This window comes from Alnus glutinosa, chromosome 9 (assembly GCF_958979055.1).
Source record: "Alnus glutinosa chromosome 9, dhAlnGlut1.1, whole genome shotgun sequence".
In the NCBI taxonomy this organism is placed as follows: Eukaryota; Viridiplantae; Streptophyta; class Magnoliopsida; order Fagales; family Betulaceae; genus Alnus; species Alnus glutinosa.
Genome location: NC_084894.1, coordinates 16,107,410 through 16,119,843, shown reverse-complemented (window position 1 = coordinate 16,119,843; position 12,434 = coordinate 16,107,410). Strand labels below are relative to the sequence as shown.

Sequence of the window (12,434 nt, the reverse complement as noted above, 5' to 3'; positions counted from 1 at the left end):
CTCCCCAACCTTCCATATTTGCCTCAGCCACCACTGTGATTAGCATTAGGGTTTGCTAGGGTTTTGTTACGCCTAACATGGGTGCGTAGCAGAGGCCCAGGCTCAAAGAGTGGAGGGAAGCAGCTTCTGAATAAACCACAGCAACACAGTAACCACAAACTGCAGGATCGAAAACCCAGAGGAATTAGAAAAATAAATAAATAAATAAATCTCACCACCTGTCCAAGAATCCAAGCCCAGGTGGAGGAGGTGGGGCCAGCAGTGGTGCGCTTGGCAGTGGAGGTGGATCCATTGCAGACAATAATAGCTAGCAGAAAGCAAAAGTTTATTGGGAGGGAGGATATGGGACCGAATCTCTCTTTCCAGACTCCAGTGAAGGGTATACATATATGCCACCATCCTTTCCTCATCTACCATTCAACGACTAGGCAGCTACCAATATGGACTGCCACCACATTTTGGTGACTACTCTAACTGCTTAGACATAACACACTAGGAAGCAGGAAATTTCTTTAGCTCTTTGGCAAATGGGGCCAATCTGGCCATCATCCTTCAAAGAGAAGCAAGCATTGAGATGCTTTCGCTCGTTGAAATGGTTGGACTTTTCCAACTCAACTTATGACATGAATCACTTGTGTTTTTACTACATGAATTAGCCAGCTCGCTACAAATACATCTTTTTAGGCCATTCCAACTATTTGGCTCCTTCCGGAAACACAAGTTACAAAAGTTATATTCCAGGTATGATTGATTTTATTGAGATGCTTCTTACGCCTAAACTGACAAACACAATGAAACACACAACTAGATCAAAATTATTGTCATGCAATAACTTTCTACGGGACCATATGTTTTATGTGCTCATTCAAGTGACAGAACGACCACCTTTTCTTCTGACCCATCTCCAATCATACAACATGTATTTTCTATACTTCCATCTGTACATAAACCAATTAAGATGCATTAAATACAACATAGAAACTTATATGATCATCTAACACCTGTGATATGATCTTCTTTAAAGGGAAAAAAAACCCCTGCTTGCTTGCAATATGATATCCTCTCTGAGCAATCTACTCTTGTCAAGGGGTCTTAATATTGCTCAGGCAGAATGATTCAAGCCGTGGCTCAGTTAAGTCCACCATTTCGTCGTCCGAGTCTTGCCGACTCCTACTATTTGAAGTCAAGAGGATCAATCTCTCTATATATTCAGCCGAAACAGTATCTGCTTCCTCACCGTTATTTCCAACACGCGGAGTACCATCAAAATTTACTGCCAGAGGACACAGAATTGATTCTTTACTCAATGGGGCTGGCCTTATCTCCTCTGCATCAATAGGGCCTGACAACTGCAGTGAGCATCGAGTTGACCATTTACTGGATGAGGCTGGCCTCTTCTCCACTTGGCTGTAAGATCTCTGAATGTATGATTCACTTTTCATCCTATGGGGAGATGACCTCTATATTGCACATGAAAATTGCAATGATCAGTTGAGCAAGTACTGGTTTCTTAGGAAAATCTAGCTCAATTTTAAAGCAAGTAATTTGAATAACCTTCACCTACTGGCTTCATTCTTAATTATCATTGGAAAAAAAAAAAACAAAACTACTAATTTCTTTTTTCTCCTACTGATCTCTTTTACGCATGTGCACCATGACTAGGAGCGAGAAGGGTAGACTCTCACATACAAGAGTGAGAGAAATATGAATTTTTATCTGTTCTAGCACTCGTTTAGAGCAATTCAATATCCAATTGAAATTTACTTGTGGTCATTTACAAAGAATCTATTGAGAGGAAACAAACACGAGTTGGGGAAGAAACAAAGTCCTAACCTACGTGTAGTTTACTCATCTGAAACATTTCTGAGAAGAAAAGGCAAGGCCAGGTCAGCTTAAATATGCATTCTCAGTACGAATCAACTAGACTTGGTTGACCCTCTGATCATACAATAAAATGCATAATTTGTGTTGGTTTATAGAAGATATAAAATTACTTAATGCTGTGTTTGGATGAGAGATTTTGAGGTGGGATTTTATTTAAAAGTTGTAATTTAGGAATTCCAAATTGGTTTCTTCTATTTAGGTTAATAAGAGAGTTAATTCAAAAATTATATGGAATTTTTAACTTGAAAATTTCAAACATTCAAAGCTCAAGTTCAAATTCCTTTGAAAATGTGTCATTGTACAAATTTAACCAACATCACAGTTCTCATATTAGTACCAAACTCTTTATATTGCCACCACTACTATTTTTATCACCACCACAACTACCACCATTGCCGCCACCCCCATTGCTACTACCACTGCAGCTGCCGTTGCCACCAACACTTACTATCACCACCATACATCATCATTATAACCACTATAATACTCTAATTTCTTAATTTTTAAATATATTCATCCAAACAATAGAAATTTTAATTGATGCAATTGAACTCCCCATCAATTTAAATTCCGTCATTTTGAAACTTCTAAAAACGTTTCAAAATCTGCATCCAAGCACATCATACAAGTTATTAATGAGCTAGGCCCCTTCCAACGGGTGCTAAGAAGTCTGAGCAACAACAAACAAGTGGACAACAGAACAATGTACAAGGGTCTTCCCACTGTGGTCCAATAATAATTAGTAAAAGGGGATATAAGATCAAGTAGAAAAGAAAAATAACCTGTGACAGCAAAGTGAAATACCTAGCATATAATGGTAAAAATGTATTTACCTGATAAAGATATACAGGAAGGTTCCTCCTTCTAGACTTCTCAGGTGTAATAGTTGAGAGAATTTGAACAACCTCACTCATGGTTGGTCGATCATCTGGATCCAATAACAGGCACTCCTTTGCTAGATAAGCCATTATTTGCATCTCTTCTTCTGGGAAATTCCCATTTAAGCAAGGATCAGGCAAATCTGTAACTACTCGTCCACTATCTTGTAATCGAGGAGTAGCCTACACAAAGATACATGACATATGTGTTACATCAACATGATATCTGTTAATGACCTAATTTTATTATCAAACATAATATAGAGACAGAAGGGAAAAAAATGAAAGAAAGAAAAAAGGCTTGTTTAAAATAACCAATTATTCGAAAACACAACATAGGGAAATCAAGGTTAACACTGACGCCTATATCAACTGGGTATTAATAAGCTCAGCTGTCTGATTGCAGAAGCTCCAAAATAACAACCATGTATTCTCAACAAAATAGTAGAACATCATCAGAATGCTTACATTTTTTTTTCTAGAAGATGAAGTGAATTCTTTTATAAGTGTACAAAAATAATCACACAGCTAGTGGAGACGAATATCATGTCCTCGCATGCCTCACACACCAATTCTCCAATAGAAGTATCCTAAAATTCATAGAGACAATTCAACTTGACCTAGGGTAAGCTCTCACACGTTGCTTTAACAGGCGAGAAAGCGTATGAAAAAAGGGTTTTTCCTACGTCAGGCGGGACACGACCCTGTTTGATATTTTGATTATTTCATTCTTAGATTCGAAAGAAGAAAAATGTTTGAGATAGCAGATGAGATAACAAATGCATGTAAAAGCAATTGCTTTCATGCAATAACAGAATGGGGATTTACTATACCCAAATGACAAGGCTTTCTTCTCCTTTGCTTGTCGATTTGTAGATGGGCTGCCGACCACTAATAAGCTCAAGAAGAACTACCCCAAAACTGAAAACATCTGACTTGAGAGAGGCTTTTCCAACAATTGCATACTCTGGTGCAAAATAGCCAAAAGTCCCCTGCATTTTTGCTGGAGAATTGGAAGAGCTGGGGAGACCATCAGCCCTTAAGCACTTAGCCATACCAAGATCAGTTATCTGTACAAACATATCAAGTAAATACGAAAAAACTATCATAAGTATGTCCACTGGCTGAATAGGTGATGATAAAAGCACCTATTTACTAAAGATTTCTCATATTATTTCATAACGAAAGAACATCACTAGCAAATGACTAGCTGAATAACCATTTTTCTTTTTTTGGGGGGGGGGTAAAAAAGTTGTTGTAATACCAGACCGAATTCACTATGAATCAGGAGTTTTCTTTCTGTTCTTAATGACTCATTTCAGGAAATTCACTGGAAAAAAAAAAATTATGTTCTTTTTCCCCTTCCCTCTTACTGACATGTTCTAATCATAACAGATGTCTAAAAGAATCAAGATTCTTACTTTTGCTTTCCAATTATCATCCAGAAGAATATTTGTTGATTTGACATCACTATGCAGAATCCTTGGAGCAGCTGCTTCATGAAGATATTCCAATCCCCTTGCAGCTCCAATTGCACTTGCAACTCGAGTAGCCCAGTCCATGTCTTTCCCTGAACTTCCATCCAGACTCTCTCTCAAATTACCATTAGGCATGTGCTCAAACACCAGGAGCCTCTCAGCATTTTTTCCTAGAGATTCTAAGCAGTAGCCAAGCAAAGGCACCACATGACAATGGTGAAGTCTGGATAACAGTTCAATCTGAGCAAAACAAGATTTTAAAATGCCCACAAATGTCATAGGAAGAAAATCAAACCAATATTCTTTTTTTTTCCTTCAAGATATCTGGAAACGAAATGATTTTAACCAAGAAATAAAACCTAAAGACAAGTCAAGGTAGTACCTCTGTTAAAAACAGAAACTCTGCATCTGGTCCTTGCTGAGATCTTAGACGCTTAATTGCCACAGTTCTACCATTTTTTAGCTGACCACGATAAACATAGCTGCTTCCTCCAACTCCTATAAGATTAGAGTCTGAGAACTTTTCGGTTGCACTTTCCAACTGAGAGTATGCAAATTGGATAATGGTTCCATGTATATTTCCTCTTTTGCTTCTAATTAAGGATGAAGCCTTCAGAAAACACCCTGTGAGATGAAAATGAGGATTCATAATGGTTTGGCTATAAAAGCCAAGTTTGGATTAAAGTAACCACAATAGAACATGGTAAAAGCCAAAAATATAAATCAGGTTCTTAATATATATAGTCTGTGATAGAAATAAACATGCAAGAAAATGTGATAACAAACCTTTCTGACAATTACCTTAAAAGAAAGTTAAAAGACTTGCCTGTTGAAGGATTTATAGGGAAATCTGCAGTAACTTTGGTTGCTAGCACTGAAGAAGTCCTAAGACTTATTAAGTTGGTAGCACTATTGCAACTTGTTTCTATATCTGATGAGAACATCGGTGTCTGAATAGGGCACTTGTCCCTTCGATAGAAATAGAACATAGCGGAGGCAAGAAATGCAAAGGTTGTGAGTATAACACATAGTAATAGTATAATCACAACAACTTTGCCTGAAACATGCTTTTTTGAGTCTTGTGCCGTGCTGAGAGATCCTGTTAAGAAGAAATCAGACACCCAAGAAGCTTTTGAGCATCATGACATAAAGATTGGCAAATAACTTTATGTATAAAATAAAAACAGATCACTCATGCATCATTACCCATAAAACACCTGAACATGCAAACAATCAAGAGTTTCACAGTTAAACAAAATTTAAATCCAAATAAAGCTGAACTGTTCTAAATAAAGCCAATTGTAAAATTGCACAATGTGCTCCCTATTTCTTCTATTCAAATTTCCCACCCAGTGAAAAAATTTTGTATTCTTGGCGATGTTTGGTAACAATTTTTTCTCCTTTCTCCTTAAAAAAATTAAAAAATAAAAATAAAAAGTCAAACTCCCTTTTTTACATTACCAAACAATTTTATTCACTTTTCTTCTACAAAAAATTCAAAACTTCTTTCACCTTTATATCACATCAATCAATTCTTCTTTCCTTTCTTCTCTCAAAATTCTTTATTAAACACAACCCTTATCTCCCTCTCTTAGCCAAAGAGCCCTGGAATTCTACCTCCAACTGACTTCTTCAAAAAGAATAAACATCTCCAAGTCCCTAGAAAATTATTCCTTTCTCAACCTTTCATCCTCAGTTAATGATCTACCTTCTACAATGATATCAAGCTCTCGGATACCATCCTTTTTTTGCCTCCTCACATTGCCAAATATCTCTTCATTACATTTTTTCAAATCCGTTTTCAAGGCTCTCAACTTGCATGCTAGCACAAAACCAGGGGAACCTGAAAACTATATGACCCCTCCATGTTTTCACCCGATCCACAAAGCCCTCTAACTTCAGCCACTTGTTCTCAAACTTAAAATATCTTCTCCTACTCGAGACCCCATAATCAAGCATCAATGGGAAGTGATCCGACAAGATTCTAGGGAGTCTCATCTGAATGACATCAACAAACTATTCTTCCCAATCATGAGAAAGTAGAAACCTATCAATTCTTGACCAAAACTGAGCATCACGATTATTGGACTACATGAAATCTCAACCTACGAGAGGTATGTCCATAAGACTCTGATCAAAGATGGAATCTGAAAATTCCATCATAGCTATGGAATGAAGAGCATCACCTGATTTCTCACTCGGATATCATATAATATTAAAATCTCCCCCGATACACAATGGCATCCCACCACCTGATAAGCCCAGCCAATTCATCCAACAACACTTTCCTATCATTATTGTCATTTGGACCACAAACACCTGTAAAAGCTCACTGTTGTGTGCCTCGGTTTCGGATTGTGTTTGTGAGCGAGTGATGGGTTTGGTGAGGGGCAAAGCCGCAGGATCGGTCTTCCTGGGTTTACCTACGGTGAAGATGATGAATGGATAATGGGGTATTTGAGGTACCCCTGCCTCCTAACAACTATAGTAGTCGTTTGTTGATAATTTTCTGCATACTTACTAATTTCACAAACCCCTAGTAATAGGGTAACGATTACAAGATGCTAATAAGGACATAATGGCTAGTGCCTTATTCTTAGGAATTCTTTCCATCTAACAACCTTATTCTTAGGAATTCTTTCCATCTACAAAGGGGATAACAATCCCTTATTCTTAGGAAGCTACCAACTAGAGAAATACTAATCCCTTATTTCTAGGAATTTCCCCATCCACAAGTCGTGCTCCCCAAGCACTGACTTATCCACTTCTTCTTGCCAAATTCGGATCAGCCGCCACTAGGGTTAGGATTGATTGCGGCTAGGGTTTCATCATGTTCTCCTAGGGCTGAATCGGCTGCTTGTAGTGCCTGCATGCGTTTATGCCTCCTAACATAGGTACGTAACACTCATTCACAATTATCATTGAAACTTTTAAAAGAGCATGCAACAAAAAATCTCCTCATACAGTCCTCAATCATTTCCACCACCCTCCTATCCCACATTAACAAAATCCTTCCTAAAGCCCCCCTCCTGACTCTAAATAGCACCCTTCCACATGTTGAAAACCCCATAAACTGCATACCAGCTCTCTAGAAATGAACTCCAAGTTAGTCTCTGTGATGAGGACATTAATCATCAAAAAGATACAATTAACCTATTAAGTTATTCAGAAGGACAAACTCCACAAGGATTTCAGCAGAAAGTAAAAGAGATAGAAAGCAACATACCGGAAGTGCAGTTGCAGGCTGCAAAACAGTTAGTATCAAAATTGTAAGAAGCTACTTTAGGGAACCCATCAATGCATTTACATGTCCACATGGTCCCACTTCCTTCAGCATCTACATTGGAGTAATCATATGCAGTTAGTGTATATATTACACAGTCAGCTGCCCAGTGATACATGATCTATGTATTTGAACATTATTGCTAAACACAAAGACAAAGTAAAAGAACTATTGGTGCCCAAAATGCAGGATACTCCTAATAGATGTAAAAAAATTACAACCTGCAAGGATTCAACCAAACATGCTTTCAAGACATGTAGATCTCTGCTAAGACCTCCCATCGAAACATATGAAACACACGCACACATCCCACAGAGACTTCCGCCATTAAATTGTAGATACATCACATCGGAAATACCCAATACAGTGGCAATGGCTCCAATTCACTTTATCCACAATATAGATATGACAATGTGAGAAGTTATCACCCTAAATTACAATTTTATTTTATTTTTTATATTTATTAAAGCACAAACTGCGCAACCCAAGTATACAACAAGCATACCAGAGAAAAACCTAGCTAAAAGAAGAAAAAAGCTCCATCACCCTCTTTAGATTCTACATCAAGTACCAAAATTGTATTGTTTAGTTTAATCAATGGGAAGTTCAACTGAAAACAAACTAAATAATTAATTAGAAGCATTGAACTGTTGTCCAGACTGAACTACTTTGCAATGCACTTTTCATTTTTACCCTTCTCTCCTTGGTATGTATGCTGCTGGTAGAAGTTTCTAAGAATAACAGATTGAACGAGACATATATGTGAAATTCAAATATATATTAACTAAAAATGTGAGAGAGAGAGAGAGAGAGAGAGAATTTTCTGCAAAACATTTATCAGCAGCAAATTTATATCAGGAGTAGTTTACCATGCCAATCAAAACTTCTGGATGCTTAGACCATAAAAGTAGCAGCATACCTGGAATGCAATCACAGGACGTGGAACAGTTGGATTTAAGAGCATAGCTCCTGTTTCCTTGATATGAAAAACATTTACACGTCCATTTGTTTATGCCAGAAGTATCAGAAAGTTCATCTGCAGAAATATTGAACTTGAGAGACAGGCTTTTTAATTTCAATTTGCAGGGTTTGGGCCATTTTAAGTTTCAGAAGTTTTACTACCAGGGAAAGAATGGTCAGAGCTGAATTCCAGAAATGATATGAGTTTTAATACTAACCACAATGACTTTGCCGAATCCAGATCAAGCTTAAGAGACAAGCAATGACAACTTCTCTTTCAAGCTTCATTTATTCCACCCTAACACTATAAGTAAAGAAAATGAAGCTAGTCAATACACTGTTGCAAATCATAAAAACTTTGCACTTCATAAATTTACAGAAGAACAAAAGGATAATTTGCACATCGACTTCTTACAAATGACAGCAGATATTTCTCAATTGTAAAAGAAAATTAACTGCATATTGTGTCCCATGTCATTTGAAACTTACTGGTCAAGTAATGCTGATAGCAAGCTGAAAGGATTAATAACAAAAAAATAAAATAAAATAACTTATCTTCCATTAGCTACAGTAGAAATATAGCAATTTTAGTAATTTTACAAGATAAATAGCAGGATTTTTCAGCAACCAAAGAACCAAATAAACAGAGTCCAGGCTATGCTCTTGTGGAAATCATTAAACAACATATGAAAAAGGAATGTTCTAAACCAACCTTCATTTGGTACAAGTGCTTTACTCCTTAAATTTCATTGATCTCAAAGCCTCTCCAAACTGCACATAGCTGATAATAGATGACATTTCAATCAAGCAAGAACACAAGTATCTATGCAGCAAGAAAGAAATGGATTTTTTAATGAAATGAATCACCAAAAAAACATCAAATTGCATATATTAAGATGAGCTGGACATCAAAAGCTTACATCCATGCCTCTATGCTTATAAGTTAGATATAAGACATCAAAAGCTTACATCCATGCGTCTATGCAGTAAAATGAGCTGGACATCAAACAGAGTTGAAAACAATCGACCATGGTTCAGCTTTCAGTTTCAAGTAATTTATTCTGAAAAGGATGAAATTGGGGGCGGGGTCACGGAGGAGGGGAAGACACTATTAAGAGTCTAAGACTCAGAGTGGTATCAATATTCTCATCTAACACGTGGCCTTGAAGTCAAGATAGAGAAATAGGGTGGCCAAATTCATGGTTGGCCAACAAACATCTGAAGCTTCCAATTTATTCCAACATACGGTAGTTAAGCACTCAAGCGATATACCAGGAACATAAAGTTAGACTATACTGAACCGTAGAATCATCAAGCCAAACTTTCTGGTACAATCACTTCCCATAATTATTGGTCATCTACGGCTGGGTAATAGCTATACCCAGTGACAAGTGAGACAATGATGCACAACTAATATATATTAAATGCATGAGAAACAAGCATGTCCACCAGTTATTGAAGGCTGGTACCGCAGAGTATATTACATCAAATAATTATGACAAGTGTTAAGCTGCTGGATAGTAGACCTACCACAAATTAAATGATCCTACAGAGTACAGACTCGGCTCCCTTAACAGAATGCAAGGGCATTAATGGAGACAAAAAGCCCAACCTAGAAACCAGAAAAATGAGCATTTTCAGAAGAATCATTTTACCTAAGAGAGTAAGAAACATCCAAGTCAAACCAGCAGACCCTGTAAGCTTCTCTGAGAATCTACAAACTGATATGGCAGCTCATAGTTCGCTTAGAGTACTCCAAATACAGACAAATCAAAACCCATTCCCACTAACTAACTTCTCATATTCTAAATGTGTGTAAATGTGGGTAATAATAGAATAAAAGTAAAACCTACACACCCAGAAAATCAAAGTTCAGATTACATGGGCATATCTATCACGACTAAAACCTGCAGGTAAACAAGGGCAGTGCAGACGCGACGTACGATAGCAAATAGTGTGGATAGAGAATAAATGGGGCGCTTAAAAATATTCAAAAAAGGGGATCGAGATAATAAAAACAAGCCCATCAACTACCTCTAGCTCTCAGAAAGCAACCCTTTTGCAACTCCGAAAGAGACCCCTCAACGATCAGTACTGTAGCTATTCATCATTTTGGTCATACACTCAGAGCCAGCCTAGAGGTGGTAACATTAGAGACATGGGTTTCAAACAAATTGGAAACTTCTCAATCTTTGCTTTATCTAATATATATCACACACCCAACCCAACTGTTTTAAAAAACTTATTTTTCTTTTTTTCTTTTTTTAGGATAAATAACGGTTAGTATAAAACTTGGCTTGCAAGACAGAGTACATACTTACTTTGGTGTCAGTAAAGCGACATGAAAGCTAGAATTTGAACCCATATGCATACACAGGGCCCCACGTATCCGTGTCCGCTTCTAGATTGCATCACAATGGGCCCCATTTGACGTACCAATACGGCATTTGATCAGTTGAATCAGGACCGTGCAATTAATTGACGGCCAAAAATACGTGTCGATTGGTTGGTGTAATAATCACAGAATTTATTTAAAAAAGGAAAAGCAAAAATAGCCATGAAAGATGATGCATTCAAAGACGCTTATAGCTCCTCCGAACTAACCAAACAATTTTACAAAGAATGTAGAGGAAAGAAAGAGAGACCAGCGAACCTAGAAATCAGCTTCTGCCCCAGACGCTGTGCGTCATTTCCACCCAGTAAGCTTCAGATCTGCTAAAGAGGTTGGAAAGCTTGAACGTTTTAGAATGCTTGTGACTCTTGAGTGGGGTTTCCATGAAAGAAAGCTTCGAAGCGTTTCAGAGAATTTTGACAGCTGATGCACCACTGCCGAGGTGGCTCCTTCTGGATTCTGCAGGTGGTCCCTCTTGGGCCCGCTCTTTTATGTCTTTCTTGTCTTTTCTTTTCTTTTTTTCTTTTATTTTATTTTATTTTTATTTTTATTTTTTTTCTTTTATAGGTCTTCTATGTCTTTCTTTTTCTTTATGTTGTGTCACGATGAAGCTCATGTGCCCACTCCACATGTACAGCGGCCCAGCTAACTCAATTTATTGTTTTAATATTGTACATAATACATATTCTTTTTTTAAAATGATAGTTCAATACAATACATTATGCATGAAATAACTCCACCATGTTTTAAGTGCAATTTAGAGGATTTTATTTCTGGCTAGTTGAACGTTCGTGATGGAATTGAATGTGAAATAGAAAAGAACCATTTGTTTTACTAAGATTTTATTATATAAATCTAACTATATACATTATACCAAGTTGTTAATATATCGTTACGTTATTTATCAATAAGAGAAACTGAAAATTTAGTAAGCATATTTATAAATTGCATAAAATTGATCCATAATTTTCAATAAATATACCTACCAGAAAAGATTACGAAAACATTTAAAAAAAAAAAAAAAAGAACGAAAATTATGATTACGTGAGTCCATGTCACCTTAAAATTTTGACTCAATAAGGTCCTGTTTACTTTTACTTTCATTCCAAAACATCTCTTCGCTCAATCTCTCTCTCTAGACTTTTTCTCTCCGAGAAAACGATAGAGGTGAGGGTTCAGGTACGTTCATTAGTCCCTTGTTGGTTGCCGGCAAGGTGTTTCTTCATTCATTTCTATAGTTATCGTGTAGGGTGGTGTTTCTATAGTCTTTTTTCTCCATTTTGATATGGTTGAGGCGATAGAAGAGCTCTGTGGGAAGATGTCTTTAACGGAAGGAGAGAGTGTAGGTATCACGATTTCGAAAGTTGACATAGCAGACCCCCGGGTGCAAAGTGGGAGGTGTCTTGTAGGGAAACTTCTCTCTGATAGGCTTATTCAGAAAGAAGTTTTTCGTTCGTTGATGTCCAAGCTTTGGAAGACGGTGGGAAATATAGTTTTTAAAGATATGTATGAGAATCTCTGGCTTATCGAGTTCTCATCTGAGACGGATAAACAGAGAG

At 37.1% G+C, this 12,434-nt stretch overlaps 1 protein-coding gene across 21 annotated transcripts; it reads right to left on the bottom strand.

The window, feature by feature from the left end:
• Positions 1 to 805: 805 nt before the first annotated feature.
• On the bottom strand, positions 806 to 11,283 carry LOC133878359 (receptor-like serine/threonine-protein kinase NCRK). Of its 21 annotated transcripts, XM_062316900.1 has the most exons (13): positions 10,341 to 10,423; positions 10,014 to 10,095; positions 9,196 to 9,264; positions 8,973 to 8,996; positions 8,702 to 8,787; positions 8,443 to 8,559; positions 7,467 to 7,577; positions 5,067 to 5,339; positions 4,623 to 4,864; positions 4,184 to 4,480; positions 3,596 to 3,832; positions 2,718 to 2,945; positions 806 to 1,460 (listed from the first exon to the last, which is right to left on the bottom strand). In XM_062316900.1, the coding sequence occupies exons 5-13, from the start codon at positions 8,769 to 8,771 to the stop codon at positions 1,083 to 1,085; spliced, it is 1,953 nt and encodes a 650-aa protein (XP_062172884.1). In that variant the 5' UTR covers positions 8,772 to 8,787; positions 8,973 to 8,996; positions 9,196 to 9,264; positions 10,014 to 10,095; positions 10,341 to 10,423; the 3' UTR covers positions 806 to 1,082. The 21 variants fall into 21 exon arrangements, with proteins under 21 accessions (XP_062172884.1, XP_062172868.1, XP_062172886.1 ...); XM_062316884.1 differs by lacking the exons at positions 8,973 to 8,996; positions 10,341 to 10,423 and adding an exon at positions 11,137 to 11,256; XM_062316902.1 differs by lacking the exons at positions 10,014 to 10,095; positions 10,341 to 10,423 and adding an exon at positions 10,518 to 10,639 and having other exon boundaries at positions 9,196 to 9,254.
• Between the last annotated feature and the right edge of the window lie 1,151 nt (positions 11,284 to 12,434).

Coding starts and splice junctions, on each gene's coding strand:
- LOC133878359 (XM_062316887.1), bottom strand. CDS start 8,771: ATGAAGCTTGAAAGAGAAGTTGTCATTGCTTGTCTCTTAAGCTTGATC. Junction 8,560..8,701: donor GATTCGGCAAAGTCATTGTG/GTTAGTATTAAA, acceptor ATATTTCTGCAG/ATGAACTTTCTGATACTTCT. Junction 4,865..5,066: donor CCCTATAAATCCTTCAACAG/GCAAGTCTTTTA, acceptor TTCATCTCACAG/GGTGTTTTCTGAAGGCTTCA.